The sequence below is a fragment of the Malaclemys terrapin genome, chromosome 2 (assembly GCF_027887155.1).
Source record: "Malaclemys terrapin pileata isolate rMalTer1 chromosome 2, rMalTer1.hap1, whole genome shotgun sequence".
In the NCBI taxonomy this organism is placed as follows: domain Eukaryota; kingdom Metazoa; phylum Chordata; order Testudines; family Emydidae; genus Malaclemys; species Malaclemys terrapin.
In genome coordinates, this window is record NC_071506.1 from 271,195,148 (window position 1) to 271,216,969 (window position 21,822).

At 45.0% G+C, this 21,822-nt stretch overlaps 1 protein-coding gene across 2 annotated transcripts in view; it reads right to left on the reverse strand.

Annotated features, from left to right (window-relative positions):
* Window positions 1-5,436: 5,436 nt before the first annotated feature.
* GALNT11 (polypeptide N-acetylgalactosaminyltransferase 11) overlaps window positions 5,437-21,822 on the reverse strand; it is an 80,018-nt gene continuing 63,632 nt past the window's right edge. For both annotated transcript variants that reach the window (XM_054021183.1, XM_054021184.1), the window contains exons 11-12: window positions 7,820-7,957; window positions 5,437-6,255 (exon numbers count right to left, since the gene is read on the reverse strand). In XM_054021183.1, coding sequence (XP_053877158.1) covers window positions 6,124-6,255; window positions 7,820-7,957 — 270 coding nt within the window. In that variant the 3' untranslated portion in view covers window positions 5,437-6,123. The remainder of the gene's footprint in view (window positions 6,256-7,819; window positions 7,958-21,822) is intronic.

Consider the following 21,822-nt stretch of genomic DNA (forward strand, 5'->3'; position numbering starts at 1 on the left):
TTCACATAAAGGATGAAGGAAAAGGGAGAGCTGACATTCTCCTCCTACTCCCCCACTGGCCCAGAAAGCAGTTCAGACTTGACAGCCAAGGAACCTCCAGAGCAACTGCACAAAACACAAGATCTGTTTGAAGCAGGGACTCTTTCCTCCAGAGGCGGGCAACCTACAGTTAACACCCGGGTGTTTGAAGTGAAGTGTAGTTCATTCTCCATTAGCCTCACCGATGCTTTTTGGTATCCAGAAAGAACTCAACAAGGAAATTTCATTTATTGATCTGGTCAAGCTACATTTTTGATGAGAAGGGAAACAGAAAGCTCTTTGGGACAGGGACTGTCTCTGTACAGTGGCAGCACAGTGGGGCCCTGGCCTCTAGATGCTACTGTGATACAAATAATAATAATGACCTCAACGTTCTGGTGATCTTGGCTATACTAGAGTTTCTGGAGTATGGTTGATTGGAGTCCAACAACCAAGCACCATAGAGCAGCAGGTAACAGTCCTAGTGGCATTCTTTTAGCAGGCACATCGGACTCCCCATTTGAGTATCATCTGGTGTCCAGATTAATCAGAAAGACAGATTAGAGAAACCTCTGGCTGGCCTTTTTAGGTGTCGTCACCTCCAAAGTCAGGGTTCAGCATTAGTTCCTCTATCTATACAAAAACAAGACTAATTTTGTTGTGAAAAAAGGTTATTCTTGTAGCTCCTTTCAGTTCAGAACAATTATTTTGTTCTAATCTGCAGTACCTCTTTGGAAGCTATGGCATAAAAAGGCATTCCTAGAACTCTAATGATATATTTCATGCACTACAGAGTACATATGCTAGTTGTACCCCGCTAATCTCATTCTATCCATAATGCTAGGGCCATAGGGCCTCAAAGAAGCTGCAGGCAAAATGTTAAAAAAAATTCTGCACAAATTGGCATGCTAGGCATCTGGAAAACTATTTGCGAAGAAGTCAATGCTCCCTACAAGGTTCCTAGTGGCATTGTGAGGGGAAAGTGTGTGAGCCTCATAGACTTTCAGGCCAGACGGGACCATCATAATTATCTAGTCTGACCTCCTGCAACATTGCAGTCACAGAACCTCATCCACCAACTCCTGTCATAGACCCATAACATCTGGCTGAGTTACTGAAGTCCGCGAATCATGATCTGAGGAACATTTGCAAAGTAGGTTTCCATTCCTCCACAGAGATATCCATGGGTAGGAAGGTGCTACTGGGTTGGTTCCCAAACAATTCCTTAAATCACAAAGCTCTTGGTCTATACTGGTGAGGTGGTGGGGGATGGTGAGATGATGTCTATTTTTTTCCTGTCTACTCTGATATTAATTAAATCTCTGCTTATCCTTTCCTTCCCTACTTCTGTGATTTGCTGCTCGCTTCTTCCCCTCAGTGACGAATGAGGAGAGAAGTTGTGCAGCAGAATGAGACGGTTCTTACCTGACAATTTTCTTTTTGTGAGCAGCTTTTCTTCTCATTTAACCCAGCCTGGTAAATGACTGGAACACAATTTGTAACCAATTTAAATGTTTCTTTAAAGGGAGACTTGGACAAATAATTACCATAAGGTTATGTACATACGATATCAACTTGTTGTTTTACTGCCAATAATCGGTTGCTGGAGTATTTCCACAGCTTTGGAAGAACTCTTCTGGTTGCCTGAGCTGAAGGGTGGGACTTAGCCCTGGTCCCTCCAGCATCAACACTGGACTGCCTCCAAATTCCACAGGTGGGAGCCATTAGTGATGAATGACGAGAAAAGTTGTTAACAGAAAATTATCAGGTAAGAAATGTCTCATTCCTTATGCAACGGCTGCTATGCTTTGAGGAAATAGTTGGGTCAGTGAAGGCCACACAAGGCGGCTGGAACGTGGGAGGCAATGAAATAAAGGAAGTGCAGGATGGAGCTGGAAGAGAAAGGGGGAGAAGCAAATTTCAAGGAAGGGAAGAAGCTGCGCCCGCCGGGCCACCTTTCTTAACCCTTCAAGGCAGCATGAGGTCAAAGAGAGAGAGTGAGCAGGCTGAAGAGAAGATTGAGGATCACCTGTTCCTTTTTCTCACTGTGTGAGCAACAGTCCCCATGCAAAGCACAAGGACAGGAAGGAAGATGATGTCCCTCCATTGAGATGCTTGCCATCCAAATAGAGGAGGGAAGACATGAGGTAAAACTTGAAGGGAAAAGCAACAGGAAGAGAGAACTAGGCCTACAGGAGAATGGTATGACATACTCCAAAGGATTGAGAGGGAGCAGAGCAAAACACACAAGAGGGACCCAGTTGCTTCTATGATCCCCCGAAGTGTGGGAATTGAGCCCACAACCTTCTGATCCTGAGGCAAGGGAGTTACTGGCTGAGCAAGGCTGACATTGGTTGGAAAAATGTTTTGTGGCACACCTGGAAGCTAGGCGTAACTAGGGACAGCCAGCAAGCCTGACTGCTGAATAACCCCTATCTTTAAGCACCCCTGAGGTATGGATAAACAGGTGTTCTCAATGCTTATGGGATCAAGACTTAGCATTGTTTAAAAGTCCCTCAATAATGGTGCTCTAACCCTAAAGCCCGGATTCTCTCCTAGAGTCTTCTGCTTTAGCAGAGCAGATGCAGAGATGTCTCCATTTGGGGAAGCGATGAGAGCTGTGGTTCTCTGCCTGCTATTCATCCATTGTACTGCAGTTAGCACACAATAAACCGCTTAACTGGGGAGTCTAGCCTTGTGTTGTGCTGGAAGAGCTCAAGTTAGAAGAAGGGGAAGCAGCTGAAGGGTGATGGAACTGAGGGAAGCAGCTGGGAAGAGAGACAGAAAAGATGGTCGTGTGGACTCACAAGATGGACTTGGAGTTAGGAGAGCTGGGTTCAATTCCCAGCTTTGCCACAGATTCCCTGCGTGTCCTTGGACACTAACCTCTCTGCCTCAGTTCCTCATCTGTAAAATGCGGATAATGCTTCCTTTCCCCAGCTCTTCGTCTGTCTGGTCTATTTAGATGGTGAGCTCTTTGGGATAGGGATTTCGCTTTCATTGCGTTTGCACATCTGGGCCCTGATTTCAGTTGGAGACTCTAGACAGAAGAGGAAAAATGAGAGTGTCGTGGAAAGAGAAAAATGGATTCCTCTCTACATGGCTAAAACCAACATTGTAACAGGCACTAACCACTCTAGTGCTGACTGAGCTCCAAGCAGGCGACAACCACATGTAAAGAGGATGAACCCCTGGGGAGGCAAAGAGGAAAAGACTGACTTTTCCTTTTAACCGTTGCAATATGGGACACCTAAAGCACTGATTTTCAAGCCGAGCTTCCTGCATGCAGCCATCAGGCATGTTTGAGACCTTCAGGTTTAATTGGAGAATGCGATGAGCTCAGCCAGAAAAAGAACATATGGGGTGTAGGGTTGTCAAACGAATAAAAAAATCAGTCACAATTAATCGCAGTTGTAATTGCACTGTTAAACAATTATAAGAATACCTATTAACATTTATCATAAATATTTTAGATGTTTTTCTACATTTTCAAAATATATTGATTTCAATTACAATGCAGAATACAAAGTGTGCAGTGCTCACTTTATATCATTCATTTTTATTGCAAATATTTGCACTGTAAAAAAGATAAAAGAGCAATCTATACGTTGAAGCATGAAGCAGCATATGAACGTTCAGCATATTTGGCATGTAAATACCTTGCAATGCTGGCTACAAAAGTGCCGTGTGAACACCTGTTCTCACTTTTAGATAACATTATAAATAAGAAGCGGGCAACGTTATCACCTGCAAATGTAAATAAACTTGTTTGTCTGAGCGATTGGCTGAACAGGAAGTAAGACTGAGTGGACTTGTAGGCACTAAAGTTTTTGAGTGCAGGTATGTAAAAAAAATTCTACATTTGTAAATTGCACTTTCAAGATAGAGATTGCACTACAGTACTTGTATGAGGTGAATTGAAAAATACTATTTCTTTTTTCTTTATAGTGCGAATATTTGTAATAAAAAGTAATAATACAAAGTGAGCACTGTAGACTTTGTATTCTGTATTGTAACTGAAATCAATATATTTGAAAATGTAGAAAAACATCCAAAAATATGTATAATAAATTTAAATTGGTATTTTATTATTTAACAGTGCAATTAAAACTGCAATTAATCGTGATTAATTTTTTTAATTGAGTTAATTTGTTTTGAGTTAATTGCTATTAATTGACAGCCCTAGTAGAGTCACGTGCTGCTCCTCAGCTCTCTGGGATTTTGTGAATTACAAAGTTAAGGCCAGTTCTTGAGAGATACTGAGCACTTCCAGTGCCTGTAACTTCAGTGGGAGCTGCTGGTGCTGTGCATCTCCCAAGCATTGACTTTCACCCCATTCACTGAGTACCTCCAATTGGCCTTGTGTGGCATTTCTTCCTCCTCAGCACTGCAAGGGCCACTTAACTCTACTTCATTCATATATGTCCTACTATTAATAGGTTCTTGTAATGCTAACAATAGTTTAATTTAACCCCTTTTGTTTCTGCATTTTCTTCTAGACATGAAAGGGTGGGAAGAGACTTGTGGGGGGAAGAGGCACTTGGACTCTATGATGGGCATGATATGAAACTTGGACAGAAGTGCTTGAGCAAAGGGTGAAGTGGAGAGCTTGTGGAAGGACGGAGAAGGCTACTGGCCAGCTGGCATAGTTTCAGCAGCAGTGCCAACCTGCCAACTGGTGGTGGGAACATGGAGAGGAGAAGTGAGCAGAAGGAGGAGCTGCAGAGGAGCAAGAAAACCCCTACCCTTCTCAATGTGTCCCTGAAGTGCATCAGAACTAAGAGGTTAATGGCATCAGCTTTAAAAGGCCCAAGAATTATGGCAGTGAGTGAGAGTGAGGGTGAATGAGGAAGGGTGATGGAAGAGTAAATGAGAATAGCAGGAGGAGGAGAGACAGGAAAGAACCTGATTTTTTTCATATGTATTTTGGTTACTTCTAATGGACAAGAGTTGGGAAAATGGATCAGGAGGGAGAAACTTTCCCAAATGATTTCAGGGAATAGCAAGCTACCACCAAGCGTTTACGCAGGCATCTTTCTCTAATGTGCAGGTGAAGGGCTAGTCTGCTACCAAACATCACTCCTGACTACGCTTCACAGGGCACGTTTGAGGATCCACTACTGACAAAAATCTCAAGAGTGCAGGGGGATGCTACTCGAAGAAGAATACAACTGACTTTTTCCCATCTTCATCATCTTAAATGTTAGGTGCATAACTCTGATTCCACACCAGTCACTGCAGCGAAAGACCAAACTGTATGGACACTAAAATGTCTTCATAAGCATCTTTACAAAAACAGTCTGTTTAAATACACTTCTAACAAATGTATCCGAATTATCAGACCCACATTGGCTTGCACTGGTCTCTTGCATTCTGTACTTCTGAATCCAAAGGCAACAGACCAAACCACCATAATGATTAATAAAAAACATTAATACTTTATTTTAAATGCAGATACCATCATGAGTCATCAAAATAAAATTTGTAATAGTAACTTTGTTTTAAATACTGTATGACAAATGACAGCTGAAAATTTAACTGTGAAATGGGCTAAAATTGTAAATTAACCAAACTAAAATTAAATATTACAAATGACAATTTTCAGAAAGACAAGAGGAAATTAAAATATTTTCCAGATGAGCTAAAATAATTCAGCCATTAAAATAGACTAAAAATGTAAATTAGCATGATGCTGCCCATGAAACAGTCAGGAAAGAGAACTTCCTTCCTGTCTGTCTTTTGTCATTTAAAAGGTCCACTGAGTTAAAATATTACCACAATTCAAATTATACTGTTCTAATTATTTCCTCTTATTTAAACAATAACAATTCATTAATCCAGGATAATCCATGGAAATGTTGATAAATTGCACTTCTATGGGTGTCAATATTGTGCAGCTAGACTGCTGCCGCTACTGCTGCATTTGAATGATCCCATCATCTCCTTCCACGGCAGAACATTTAAATAATAGAATCCTTAAAATAGTCCATGTCAGGGATAGCAGCTAAGGGCTCCTTCCATGCCCTCCAGAATGACTTAGAAACCAATGGCCTAGGAGGAGTCAGATTTCTGCTAATTGCCTCTCTATGCTGCTTTCTCACAGATTCAGCTTTCCAGATGCCATTGCTGAGGAAGGGAGCCATCACAAATAGCCATGGTCACGTATCCTTTATGGCTAAGCGGATCAACAACCTTCATGCACTGCCCCACAGAGACCTGGTAGAGTCGATTGTTCTTCTGGAGAGAAAATACAAAAATATATATATATATATATAAAAGAGGAAATACAAAAAGAAATACAAAAAAAATAATGGCCTTTGCTCCATCCTTAAACTGAAAATGAGTGATGCCAAAGCGAGTGGGCTCTTCTAAAGCAATGCACATTTCAGATGGTCTTCACTTCGACCCAGTCTACTCTACATCTATAACCAAGGAAATACACCTGTCCCCTGACCCACTTAGTTAAAAGTTGTAGAGTATATCCCAATAACTAGGTGTAAACCCTGGAGAGAAGATTTTAGCCCAATTACAGGGACCTGGTCAGGTTATATCTATACTATGGTTTGTAAAAATGTTGGACAACACATGGAACAGGGTCCCATCACTCAGTGGACACACAACCTTGCATAGTGACATAGCATTAAAGAATACCCGAATCTGGCACTCAGATACCCATGCACAACTCCCAGTGACCTCAGTGGGGGTTCTGTGTGCATTGGCACTAATGTTCAGGAGTGAGAGGGGATGAGTTACTCAACAGCTTGTAGATCCCATCACAAGGGAGCAAGTCTCAAAGCTAGTTAGCTGCACGCTGTTGTGTAAAATAGGCTGTGCCAACCCCTTTTTACTTCACCTTCCAAGGCCCACGCTGACCATTGTCTGGGGGGACCTGGGGGCAGCTCTGGCTGGTGTTGGTCACCCGGAGGCCCTCTTTCCGTCTCAGAAAAGGCCCCATGCACACCGCTATCAATTCATCAGCACAGGAGTTTACCTGCTCCCGTGGGTGACGGGGAGTTCTGCTGGTGCTCTACTGCCATTGTTTTAATGCTTGCACTAAAGAGTGACATTTAAGTGCTGCCACCACATCCAGGCTAGGCAGTGGGGAAGGCTTTGCGTTAACACTGAGGAGGAACAGCCTCGATACAGATGTGGAAGTCGGCTCTGCAGCTGCTTTGTGAAGTTGGCCATTAAAAGCAACATGAGAGAAAAGTGCAGGTGACCATTTTCGTTTGCCTGGTTGAACGTGCGCTTCTACTCTGAGAAGTGACTGTAAAAATAGCACTTCCTTACTCCTCAGATCTGCTCCCTGCGCGTGTCCAGGGTCAGACCTGCCTATGCCATTGACACAAATGTTTTTACTGTTTCTTACTCCTGTTAGTCCTGCACAGACAACACAGCTGAGGCAATGTGTGACCCGGGTTCTAGTCCTCTCTGTGCATTAGAGAATCGATTACTAAATTTCAGTTACACCTGTGCAGCCTCATTGATGGGAATGAATCTAATTTGGCCTGACAAACCTTTATTACAGCCGATGATGTATGGAAAGGAAAAGAACTCAGCTTGATTCAGAGTCCAGATTGCGAAGCCTTATCTACATTTGAGCGAAAGCCTCTAGGATACGCTGCACACAAGTTAAATTGTGACTTGCAGCCATGCAATTTACCCTATTAAACTGAGCACATTTGATACAGAAACCACATCCCTGGACTCCCATAATGCCATTTTCACAGTCACTTTTCAGGGTAGCCCTGCATCTTAAACACAGGGGTGGGTATGAGTATTCCCCATGCAAAGCACTCACCCCAAACGTCCACTGCTGTGACCCTCCAGATCCGTGGCATTTCATGAGACGAGGTGGATCTGATGAGCGAGTTTCTGACACGTCCAAGCAAAGGAGATTATTTAAAATCAACTCATGTTCTTCATTATAAATCCACACCTGGAAAAGAAAATAGAAAAACCTTTTGCATAGGATCGGTGGGAAATTCAGTATCCTTGAATGGTTTAAATCCTCTGGTTATCCATATTGGGGAGATTGGAATTTTCAGAGAGACTTCCTGGCCCTACCCTGTAATTTCATCTTTCCTCCCATCCTGTCTTGTGTCCCCCTGCTACTTGATCTCCTCTAACTCCAGCTCCCCATCTTTTCCTCGGGTCTCTCCTTTCACTGTCTAACCTCTTCCTAGAAGTCTCCCCTGGGGAAGTCACATGATCATGGGCTCTGTGTAAATAGTTTCTCTGAGCCTGCTGTAATCTAGCATTTTTAAAATTACATATTTTCCCCCTGCAAGTTGCCCAGTTCTGCTCCTCTCAGCCTGTGCAAAAACAGAGAGGCAGCTGGGCGCTGAGAATCTGCCCTTTGCCCTCTGAGATCTCCATGTATTTAACTTCAAGACAATGTAGTAAGATTATAGCCACTCCAGGCTCTCTGACCCATCAGCTCACAGATCCAGGAAGCAAAAACCTAAATTTTCTTAGCAGAGGAAGATCCATCCGGCATAAAGGGACAGCTGGGGGATTCTGAAGCGACACGAGTCTAGAATACAGGGGGGAAGGCTGGGAAAGCAGCAGCAGGTGCCCCGTTAGTTCTGTCTCAGCACTTAAAGACCATTTAATTTGCTGAGACTGACTAGAGCCCTGGTCCAGCCAAGCACTTACGCGTATACATAACTCTGACCCGGAGCAGTGCCATGGAAGTCCCAGGGTGGGGAATCAGATAAAGCAGCATAAAATCGGAGTGGGCTCGCTAGTCCCCAGAGTGACCCTGGTGAGCCACGTGAGGCCACTCATCTTTGGGTTCTGTTACATCGGCTGAGATGCTTGCAGCCTTTCAGCACCGGCAGGAAATTGTCTCTGCTGGCAAAGAGATGTTCATCTGTCTGGGGTTCTGTGGCCCAGAGGGGCTGAGACGGCTGCATGTGAACAGATTTAAGGGATGACGTTTTCAGGTGCAATCTGGGGCCTGGCTAAACTTTCCCTTCCAGTGAGAGCAAATGCTTTGGCTCGTCCTGCTTGAGGCTAGGTGTGTCCTGAGACATCGGGGATGACCATTGTAACACACCACCAGCCTGGCTTCTCGGCAATAACAAGAGCCTTGCATGGCATTCCAATGGCACATACACAGCAGGTGCGAGCAAGCAATGTACAATTCACCTGAGAGATGCTTTGACGCTCACGTACACAGGAGACTGCTTTGGCTATACCCTAGCAGGTGGGGGAAGGGGTGTTCCTCAAGGCGAAGAGGAGGGTATAAAATAAGAAACAAGGGCTTCTTCATCACTACTAAAACAAGTTGTTTGAATGACTTTGAACAGAGGAGATGGGTCCCAGGCTGGGAAGGGACTTGAGCCTGCATACTAAGACTTGTGACCTGCCTGCAACATCCAGAGGGGTGAGAAAGTTGCTTGCTTCAAATTTTACTTAGCTTGGTAAAGTTTAGGAATTAGATTTTTATCATCTTATTTTTTTTGTAACCAATTCTGACCTTTTATCACTTAAAATCTATCTTTCTACAGTTTAATAAAGGGGTGTTTATCTAAACCAGTGAGCTTTGACTGAAGTATTTGGGGAAATCTCTGTTCAGGTTAACAAGGGTGGCGGCATATTCATTTTCGTTGATAAAAATGCCGGACTTATGAGCTGGCACTGGCCAAGGCGGGCTTGAGCACTGTAAAAGACGTTTCAGGGGGTGCAAGGCAGCAGCTGATGGGGGACTTGCAAGTGTCATCCTGTATACAGTTCATGAGTGGCTGGCCGAGCACTCAGGTATCTTTGCTGGGTGTGCGAACAGCCTGGAGGGGCTGCTTTTCACTAGCAGAGTGCCAGGAGAGGTATTCTGAGCAAGAGAGTTAAAGGGGCAGGGCAATTCCACAGGCTGGATTGTACCTGGGGAGGTCACAACCATGCTACTCTGTTTATTTCACGCTGACAGAATAATGCAGTTTGTAATTATTACTGGAGCCCCTACCCTAGAGTCCCTGCCCTCAATGTGGGAGAAAGGGCATATTATCACGTCCATTTTACAGCTGGGGACATGTGGCAGAGAGAGACTAAATGATGTACATGAAGCCACACACTCTCTGCAGCAGCACAGGGAACTGAACCCCACGCTCCTTAATCCCAGGCCATGACATTAACCACAGGACCACCCTTTGTCCGGTGAGTTTTAGAACCCTAACCGGTACGTACAACCAGCTGTTAGAGCTTCAACTACTTTTCCTGTTTCACAAGGTACAGCGTGTAGGGATTTCCCCGTCACCCTTTTGCAGCCACGGTACGAGGAGTAGCTCTTCACCCCTGGCCCAGCCCCACCCTGCATGGTGATATTTCAGTAGGGTTATCATGTTCACTCTCATGTTCGTGTGACTTTTACTAAAGCATGCAGCTTCATTTCCCTTTGGTGCAGAATGGTCGTGCTTTTCATTCCACTACACTGGCCACAGCCACTTCATCTTTTATATTCCAGCTCTAACATCAGTGGTAGCGGAGCCCATTCATGTGAGATGGGGCTTTCCTGCTTCCTCGCTGGGAATTGTTGGCTTGCGATTATGGAGCATGACTACTGAACTTTTCATTTGTTTGGCTGTTGGTTCTGCCCAGTGATTGGACCATTATTCAGAATCCCCCATTCCTGGGAAGGCTGACTTAATATGTGTGACAGCCCTACAGGCTTCAAAGCGAGAAGGATCCACTGAGCTCATCTAGTCTGAGCTCCTGTATAACGTAGCCTACAGGACGTTGCTGAATTAATTCCTGTTTGATCTGGTGCAAAGCTTTAGAAAATAGCCAAGCGGGATTCAGAATTTCTAAGTGATGGGTGTGACGCTGGCAGGCCAGATGCCAGCACTTGCCCAGGCTGCAGCCATAAGCTAAGCCCTAACAAACTCAGAGCTGGAGACCAGACCCATATGTTAGTTGTGTGCAAAATAATAATAGTCTTATAAGAAAGGGTTTAGAGCAGGGGTAGGCAACCTTTCAGAAGTGGTGTGCCGAGTCTTCATTTATTCACTCTGATTTAAGATTTTGCGTGCCAGTAATACATTTTAACATTTTTAGAAGGTCTCTCTCTATAAGTCTATATTATATAACAAAACTATTGTTGTATGTAAAGTAAACAAGGTTTTCAAAATGTTTAAGAAGCTTCATTTAAAATTAAATTAAAATGCTGATCTTATGCCGCTGGCCTGCTCAGCCCGCTTCCAGCCTGGGGTTCTGTTCACATAGGCCTGCAGCAGGCTGAGCAGGGCCTGTGGCCGGGACGCCCGCTGGCAAGGGGCTGGCAGCTGGGACCCCAGACCTGGGGGGGGGGTCAGGGCAGAGGATGCAGGGCAGAAGGCTGGGTGTGGGGGGGGACTCGAGGTCAGGGCAGAGGGCTGGGGTGTGTGTGGAGGTCCAGGGCAGAAGGCTGGGTGTGGGGGGGGGACTCGAGGTCAGGGCAGAGGGCTGGGGTGTGTGTGGAGGTGCAGGGCAGAAGGCTGGGTGTTGGGGGGGGACTTGAGGTCAGGGCAGAGAGCTGGGGATGCAGGGCAGAAGGCTGGGTGTTGGGGGCGACTCGAGGTCAGGGCAGAGGGCTGGGGTGCTTTTCTCGTGGGGGTGCTCCCAGCCCCCTGCCCTGAGTGGCTCAGAGCAGGGGGCTGGAAGGGATATGCCCTGTTTCACCCCCTTCCTAGGGTTACCATACGTCCGGATTTTCCCGGACATGTCTGGCTTTTTGGGCCTCAAATCCCCGTCCGGGGGGAAATCCCAAAAAGCCGCACATGTTCGGGAAAATAGGGAGGGGCTGGCGCTGCTGGGTGCTGGGCCGGGGCCAGCGCTGTTGGGCCGGGGGTGCTCGGCTGCGGGCTGGCCCGGCGGTGCGGGGCCAGGGTGCTGGGCCGGGGGCCGGCACCCCAGGAGCCAAGCCAGGCTGGAGACGCTGGGGCCGGGGCTGGCTGCCGGAGGGAGCCGCTCGGTTGGGGGGGCCAGACTGGGCCGTGCCTCCTCCCCCCACCCCTCCTAGCTTACCTGCTGCCTGCTTCAGGCTTCCTGTGAATCAAATGTTTGTGGGATGCAGGGGAGGGGGCGGAGTTGGGGCCGGGACTTTGGGGAAGGGGTGGAGTTGGGGCGGGGCCCCGTGGAGTGTCCTCTTTTTGGACACTCAAAATATGGTAACCCTTCCCCCAGGCTCCGTCCCTACCTCTCTCTGCCTCCTCTACTGAGCAGCGAGCACACTGCCGCTCTTCCCCCTCCCCCTCGCAAGGGCCATAGCCAGCAGGGAGAGGGAACGGGAGGAGGGGCCAGCATGCACCAAGCTGTGGGAAGAAGTGGGGGAGGGGGGAAGCTTGGCTGCCACAGGACCAAGCTTCTGCCTCCTGCCCCTGCAGGGGAGAGCAGTGGATGGGGGGGCTGAATGGGGCGGGGGGCCGGGACCCCCTGCTCTCCCCAGACGGGGCAGGAGGCAGAAGCTTGGTCCTGTGGCAGCCAAGCTTCCCCCCTCCCCCGCTTCCTCCCTCAGCGTGGCGCTTTCTGGCCCCTCCTCCTCCTCTCACCGGGCAGGCAGCGTGCCACTCAAAATCGGCTCGCATGCCGTAGGTTACCGACCCCTGGTTTAGACTCTCTGATATGCATGTAAGTTGCTGCATGCATTACTCACACTTGCCATGGATGTATGCCATGCTATAAGAAAACATGACAGTTTTGCTTTATAACTTTGAAAATGTTTGCTGTGAATTCAGGCATGGGAATCATCCCCCTCTCTCTCCTCCCTCCCACCCCCAAAAATCCAGAGGGCCTATAAAAATCAGATGGGCCATCAAGCAATATTTCAGTACAAAGTATTGGTTACTGGTCCTATTGCACCTGGGACCCGCTTTGTGCAAGGAAACTGATCCTGTAGACTAGAAAGCTGAATGAAGGAAAATTTTCTGGTGGCTGTTTTCGTTCCATCTTTTTTGGCTGTTTGAACTCTGCCAAGACCAGAAACTCCAAACTGAAGCCAGAGATCCCTAGGGTCTGCCTCCATGAAGGCCTGAGGAAGACACTAGCTCTACTGTACTGTCCCCACAAAAACAATTCAGCCACCCAACCAAGCTGGGCACTTTTAGGATCAGATGCCCTACCAGCTGTGGAATACTGATGCCCTCTCTCTGTGTCTGTACTTCCCTTTTTCCCCCTTGTGAGGAACCAAAGTAAGCTCCGAGGCACAGCCTGAGCCTTCAGGACAATCTGGGCCACAATCTTCCAATATGAGTACTTCAGCTCTTCCCTTGATAGCTTTAAGGACAACTTTTGCTGGAGGCAAAGCTACAAACTTCTTTTTTCTGAATTGTAAAAGTTAGTGAGAAGCCTAATGCTACTGATCCTACGAAAGATGAAGATTTCTTAAACAACCCTTCTGGTGCTGTTGTACCATTGGATCCATGGTCTCTGCTCATATATCCCCACTATTTCACAGTTTTTAAATGGCTCCATATCAGAACATTCAACTCCTGCAACTAGGGAGCTGTAGGGAATTGTCATGAAGGTGAGAATAAAGTGTTTTTTCAATGTGGTTTTATATAGGAGAAACGAAGACAATGGCCAGTGAAAATGCCTGAAGTAGCACAGCAGTAGAAAATTCTTTATTACAAAACTATCATTTTTATTTTACGAAGATGGGTTGTGATGGTGCTTTTAGGAGTGATCTTGCCTGGGTTCTGTTCTATTAACCACTTATTGCTTGCACCTCCACATAAGGTTTTGCTTTGTCATTAACCTCTTCATATTGAGGGGCCCAGAATTGCCACACTTGATGTTAATGGAACAGGCCTTAGTAGAGCCATTTAGGAAAGCCAGATTCCCATCTAAGCAATAGAAGGTCACCAGTGATAAAAACTTGGAGCTACCCCTCAAATACAATTTTTAAAGAAGGGAAGGAAAGTAAACCAAGATCAGCAGAGAACAAATACTAGCAATACAAATGTTTCTACTAGGGCTATTGATTAATTACAGTTAACTCATGCGATTGGTTGTAATTAATTTTTGAGTTAATCAGTTTTAATCACACAGTTAAACTAGAATAGAATACCAATTGAAAATTTAATATTTTTGGATGTTTTTCTACACTAACTATATTTACAACACAGTGCAAATATTTGTAAACAAAAGAGTGTTTTTCAATTCACCTCCTACAAGTAGTGTAGTGTGATCTCTTTATTGTGAAAGTGCTACTTACAAATGTAGATTTTTTTTTTGTTACGTAACTGAACTCAAACACAAAATAATGTAAAACTTTAGAGCCTAAAAGTCCACTCAGTCCTACTTCTTGTTCAGCCAGACCCTAAGAGAAACAAGTTTGTTTACATTTACAGGAGATAATGCTGACCTCTTCTTGTTTACAATGTCACCTGAAAGTGAGAATAGGTGTTCACATGGCACTGTTGTAGCTGGCACTGCAAGATATTTACGTGCCAGATATGCTGAACACTCGTACATCCCTTCATGCTTCAGCCACCATTCTAGAGGACATGCTTCTATGCTGATGATGCGTGTTAAAAAAATAATGCGTTAATTAAATTAGTGACTGAAGGCCTTGTGAGAGAATTGTATGTCTCCTGCTGTGTTTTACCCACATTCTGCCATATATTTCATGTTATAGCAATCTTGAATGATGACCCAGCACACTGTTCGTTTTAAGAACACTTTCACTGCAGGTCTAACAAAACGCAAAGAAGGTACCAATGTGAGATTTCTAAAGATAGCTATAGTACTCGAACAAAGGTTTAAGAATTTGAAGTGCCTTCCAAAATCTGAGAGGGACGAGGTGTGGAGCATGCTTTCAGAAGTCTTAAAGGAGCAACACTCCGAAGTGGAAACTACAGAACCCAAACCACCAAAAAAGAAAATCACCCTTCTGCTGGTTGCATCTGACTCAGATGATGAAAATGAACATGCGTCAATCCGCACTGCTTTGGATCGTTATGAAGCAGAACCTGTCATCAGCATGGATGCCTGTCCTCTGGATTGGTGGTTGAAGCATGAAGGGACATATGAATCTTTAGCACATATGGCATGTAAATATCTTGCGACGACACCAGCTACAACAATGCCATGCAAATGCCTGTTCTCACTTTCAGGTGACATTGTAAACAAGAAGCGAGCAGCATTATCTCCTGCACATGTAAACAAACTTGTTTGCCTGAGTGACTGGCTGAACAGGAAGTAGGACTGAGTGGACTTTTAGGCTTACATTTTGTTTTTCAATGCAGTTATTTTTTGTACATAATTCTACATTTGTAAATTCAACTTTCATAATAAAGAGATTGCACTACAGTACTTGTATTAGGTGAATTGAAAAACACTTTTGTTTTTTACAGTGCAAATATTTAATCAAAAATATAAAGAACTGTACTTTGTATTGTTTTGTAATTGAAATCAATATATTTGAAAATGTAGAAAACATCCAAAAATATTTAAATAAATGGTATTCTATTACTGTTTAACAGTGTGATAAATTGCACAATTACAACAATTAATCTTGATTAAACAATTTTTTTAATCACTTAGCCCTACTTTCTACTAGTGGTTAAACCTTTCAGAGTTTGAATAGCAAAACATACAGGTGGTAAAGTTCATGGTCCTGATTTTGGTCTCAGTTAACACTGGTATATATAAGGAGTAACTCCATTAATTCTCCTGTCACTTACATTAACTCTATTATTCTTAATTGACACCAGTGTGAATGAGTAATCATATAAAAAATAAACAGGCCCATTTGTGTTCTAAACTCTTAGGTGGGTTATTTCTTCTCACATTGGTTTGATCACCCACTGCCTTCTATGTAAGTTTCCTGTGAATCTGCATGAGTTTCACACTCTCCCAGTATAAAACATCAAATTCAGTGCACTAAAGCCAAGCAAATTAAATGAATTCTGCCTTTATTTTTTCTGGCAAACTCTAAAATAGCTTCCTTGAATGTCATGTGACTCAGGATATTGTCTCACTTGGATAGCATCTCTGCAATTCGCTGATTATCATAGACTATTTTAATATGGCAGAGACTTCCAGTGTGAGCTATAGGTATTAAATTAAAAATGTCCTAACTTTATAGAACCTGCTCTCTAACATTTCTAGCATAGACCCTGTCGTAAGAATGAAAGGAAGGAAAGATTAAAGATGAGGAGAGAATGGAAAGGTAGCAACAGGGGCTGTATTATTATTAAACAGGGTGACAACGATGAAAAGAAATCAAAGAGAGAAAAGGGATAAAAGTTGGGAGGAGAAGCAGCAGAGATTTAAGCAAAAAATGAGAAGACAGGGTACTGGGAGATAAAAAGTAAGCTAAAAATGATTCATCCACCCTCACTAGCTACTGTACAAGGCATTACTTCTCTAGAAAGATCCTAGGCAAATCAGCTGAAATTCATTTCAATTAACAGTCTGTTTGGAAAAAAATTAGAAACACAGTATGTTCTTCATTTTCAGATTAGAACAGCAATAATGATCTGCAGACTGGCAGCCAACTGGGGTTCAAATGATGCAACTGAAAAGCCCCTAACGTTGTTCTTATTGTATTAAGGTTTTGCACATAACCAGTAACTCTGAACATTAAAGTCTACCCATTTAATATCATTACATTAGTCTGTCTGTGAAGACTGGCTGTGATTGTCACTCACTGTTACAGCCTCACAGGGCTACTAATTAAAAGGTCGCACTGAGGACCACTGCACAGGAAGCAAATCTTCTATGGCAGCTAGTTTCTGGTAGGAGCTTGACAAGGCAGAGAGTTGGGAATTTTCTGTTCACATTCTTTAATGACTTATTTGGATTCATGCTCAAGCAAGCTGTCCACGCTAGGTCTACCCCTCCATTCTAACTTTAAGCGCACAGGGCACCTTTACCTTGTCTTCTCTTCACTTCTATGATTGCACTGTCCCTTCACTTTAGAGAGATAGCACTGGAACATTTCCGTTTCTAAGAGTGGAGCTCCATCCCAGCTTGGTGTTGGAGAAGAGGATGCTGTTTACAATATCTATAATTGCTGCTCTCTAGAGATATTATTTACATTACTACAGCACCTAGGAAACTCCCTCATGGCTACAACTACAGCTAGGGTCTTGGAGAATACCCACGGTACTGTGGAGAGACCAAATGGAAGTACTCTGTATTGAAAGTGGTCATGTCCGAGTGTGAATCGCAGGAAGCGTCTGTAGGCTAGATGAATGGATATATGGAAATAGGCGTCTTGTAGGTTGAGGGCTGTGAACCAGTCCCCTTGTTCCAGAGTGAGCATTATTGTGCCCAATGTGACCATCTTGAATTTTTGTACAAGTACAAACTTGTTCAGTAGGTCTAATATAGGTCTCTACCCCGCGTCTTTCTTTTGGGTTAGAAAGTAGTGGGAGTAGAACCCTTTTCCCGGCTGTTGCATCGGTACATGGTCGACTGCACCTAGGTGGAGAAGATGCTCATGAAAGGGGTCCCTGAAGAGGGCTGGGAAAGGGGAAAGGGTGGGCGGGGAAGATAAGAAAGGGATGGAGTAACCTGACTGAACTATTTCCAGGACCCAGCGGTCCTGCGTGATCCGTTGCCAGACATGGTGGAAAGCCTGGAGGTGGTAGCAAAATGGGCAAATAGGCGGCGGAGTCAAGGGGTGGTCGCGCAGACCCCCGACCTGCACTTCAAAATTGTTGAGAGGGCTCCGTGTCGAGGAGTGGAGAGTCAGGCTCAGGGGCCACAGAGATATCCTGCTAATGCAGGAATTGTTGCTGCTCCCTAGGCTGGTGTGCTGCAGACCGAGAAGTGCGAGCGGCAGTCCGGAGTGATTTTAGTTTCACTTTTGTAGGAGCCATGAGATGTTTGTGAGAGCCCTGCAGGGGGTCTGAATCTGCTCCAGGGGTGGCAGACAGACTCGGTGCCAATGGCACCGTGGTGGAACGGCACTGGGTCCATTGTCCGCTGCGGGTAGTCGGGTCCCTGCTTTTGCACCCCGCATGAGTTGCTGCTGAAGTGCTGAGGCGGTCAGAGTTGCCTGTTCTCAGCACTAACAGCACATAGGGTAAAGACCTTGCGGGAGATCCTTTACCCTTTTGAGTGTCTCTGAGAGGAGACATTAGGGCTTCCTGCCTCTTCGCGTGAGAGGGTGAAGCCGGGCTCCCAGTCGGTTCTGACTTGGTAGGGGAGCACGAGGGAGAGGGTTTACTACCCTTCTCCATAGGTGGCTGCAGAGTTTTCTCCACGAGAAGCATTTTTAGCCGCAAGTCTCTGTCACGGCGAGCTCTAGTTTTTAAGTTGGTGCAGTGGAGACACTTCACAGGGACATGTCTCGCGCCAAGGCATTTAACACAGAGTGAGTGCCCTTCAGACCATGGCATAGATCCTTGCCCAGGAGCCACATTTCTTAAAGTATGAGCGGCCGGGGAAGTCTCAACAAGAGACTAACTTGAAAGGATTTGGGGGGGCGGGGGAAGAAACTAACAAATTATGCTAAAGGAAAGGAAGAACTGGAAAATGGCTAGCTAAATATTTCTATTTTTCTCTACTAATTTCCTACAGTAATCAGGGAAGAGATGAGCCCTGCCCCGAGTCCCGTCTTCAGCCGAGCACGATTCAGAAGGAACCGAGAGGGGTGAAGGACGCGTGCACTCAGGGAGACCCTAACGACACAGCAGCCAGGCACATGTGTCCCGACCAGGCGCTGCTACCAAAGATCTCAGATCAACAGCTCCAGGACGCACCATCACCTGGAGTGGAGCACCAACAGGGACAGCACTCGAAGAACAACTACTCCCTATGGAGCATGACATGTTCCTCCAACAAAGGCACTACCCCTCCCTAGTACCCCCCCACACACCCCACTTTAACCATTAGACGCTATGCAAAACACCTGCTTTCTCTCTCTCCCCATTTTCTCCTTTGAAATACAGAATAAGCCTTGCTAGCACAGGGTTAAGTATTTTTTTTTTTAAAATGAGGCAGAGATTTCTGAGTACATTAATTCTTTCTGACTGATGGAGTTTATTTGTGGGTCAGTATCAGCTATCTAAATAGACTTTATCTTGTGAAAACTAATTCAACAGTTGAAAACTGCAAATATATTCTATTAGAGACCTGCGATCTTACATAATTAGGGGATTTTTGTTTGGTGGTTTTTTACCCTTTAAGTTATCAATTTCTCTTTATTTCAAATCTGTCCCTGGATAAAGCTTTGGTAACGTACTCACTTGGCTTCTCAGATACGATGCAGTTGGCTCAGAAGAGTGCCACCACTTCTGATAATGTAGTACAACAGCATAACAATAACAGGGAGAGTCTGAGGAGCTCAGAGTCCCTCGTCTGTCTGGAGGAAACACTGATACCCCAAGGCTTCCCATCATCTGTGGCTAGCTAAGTGAGGACTCACAAAGCATTTTAATCTGAAGTAACAACAGCAGATACATACATAGGGAGCCCCAAAAGCTCCCCACCAATAAGTAGAATGGCACCAGCACCTGATGGCAGAAGAAGAGCTCAGAGTCCTCCCTCAGCCTCACCTACACCATGGTCTGTTCCTTCACCACATTTCCCCTCTTGGGGGTAAAGGGAGACCCCACAAGCAGCTCTCTCTCCCCTCTGGGAAAAAGCCATTTAATAGCAGTAAGGTTTTATATAAATTTGCCCTTTTGAAAGGCCCATGTCTTCTCAAATGCCTGAAATTACAGCTGCTTTTTCAAAATTTGAGACTAAACCCCAGAGCCTCATTTTTTCCCCTTTCCTATCCATGATATTCTCCATCCTAATCCAATCTAAGTGATGGAATTTATAGGAATGGGGAGCAGCAGGGATATGCCATTGCACAGTTCTGCATAAATGCACTTCCTTGACTGGCTACAGGTTGCCTGAGAGCACGTACTCCTTACCGGTGCGCTATTTTCTTTCCCTTACTGCATCCCATCACTACAGGATGATGCACCACTACATCAGCATGTCATGTCAAGCCCTGTGAAATTGGGGAGCTTCCCTCTCCTATTTCGGATTGCTCAAACTACTGGACATCAATGCTCAAACTATTTTCTACCATTCTTTGATGCTGATTATCAGAAGAAGTCGGCTGTAGTCCACAAAAGCTTATGCTCCAATAAATTTGTTAGTCTCTAAGGTGCCACAAGTACTCCTGTTCTTTTTGCGGATACAGACTAACATGGCTGTTACTCTGAAACCTATCAGAGAGAAAACTTAATGGTTAACAGTGTTGCCAACTCTGTTGACTTTATCAGTAGCCTCACGATATTTGGTGTTTTTCTTAAAGCCCCAGTTCATAGAATCAGAGAATAAAGTGATAATTTCATCCCCTTTTTTGGGGGGGGAGGGAGGGAAAGGGAGTAAATTACTAGCCCTCATGGTTGCAGAGAAAAAGTTTGAAAAAAAAATACTGTGAGACACCCTGCCCAGGTGGGTGCAGTAGCCTGGTAAAAGGAAAACACACTGGACACTGGATGAATAGTTTTCTGTTTCCTGAGTGACCAGGGCAGGGGCTACCCCAGGGCAGTCAGAAAGGTGCTAGAAGCAATTAAGTCACACAGACTCCATAAGATACCTGGAACCAATTAAGAACTAATTAGAAGCCATCAAGGGAAACAGGCTAATCAGATCACCTGAAGCCCATTTAGAATCCGCTGGGACTAGTTTAAAAGGAAGCCCCTTCAGAGAGGCCCGGCTGGTAGGCGCTGGGAGTAAGAAGGTGTGTTGTGGGAAGACGGGGAGAAAGAAGGTGCACAGTAAAAGAGCCAGGAGAACAAGTGTGGTCAGGTACCTAGGAGGGGCCGTTTGGGGAAGTAGCCCAGGAAAGGGCTATAGTTCCAGTAGTATAGGAAAACTACTGTTGCAGCTGCCAATTAGGGTCTCTGGGCTGGAACCCAGAGAAGAGGGCAGGCCCGGATACCCGCCAAACCCCCCCCACGCACACACCCCTCTACACAAATGCTCCCTGAGAAGGAAGACAGGGACTAAAGAGGGTTCCTACCCCGAACCCGTTGACTATCCGATGATGGTGGCGGCTCAGTAAGCTGTAACCCTTGCCTCTAGGAGGGGAGAGAGGCTACATCGAGGGTCACAGCAAACCTGTGAGGCAAAACCAAACCGCCTAGAAGTGCAGAACCGCCCGAGGCAAAGCCGGTGCTCTGCCACAATACATACTCCGAGGACTCAGACAAAGAACCATCCTTTTTAAAAATTCATGATTTTAATGGCTGACTCACAATTTTTAAGTTTATTTTTAGGGTTGGCAATACTGAATTAAAAGTTAGCATACTGAAAACTAGCTCACTGGTTCAGATACTATCCATCGGGATCACCAGTGGGGGTATTCGTCCAGGAAAATGGCTGCAATTAGCAAGAGTCTCATAAGAGCCAACTGTAATTTAAAACCTCATTTTCCCCACCACATTTCACAGTTAGTAGTCTAAGCTGCTTCTTAATTTTTTGAACCTGCTGAACAAAGTGCCTATTGTATTGCTATAAATATATTTGTATTTGGCATGTATTCCAAGAGCTAATGATTTTTCTGTAAAAAGCAACAGTCTCTCCTGTGGCACCTTTAAGACTAACAGATGTATTGGAGCATAAGCTTTCGTGGGTGAATGCCCACTTCGTCAGATGCCCACGAAAGCTTATGCTCCAATACATCTGTTAGTCTTAAAGGTGCCACAGGAGACTCTGTTGCTTTTTACAAATCCAGACTAACACGGCTACCCCTCGAATACAATGATTTTTCTGTGTATACAGTGCTAATGGTAGAAAAAGTTACCTGAAAAATTTCAGGCAGACTGCAAATTAACAAAAACTAAAATTAAATGTTCCTTGCACACCCTT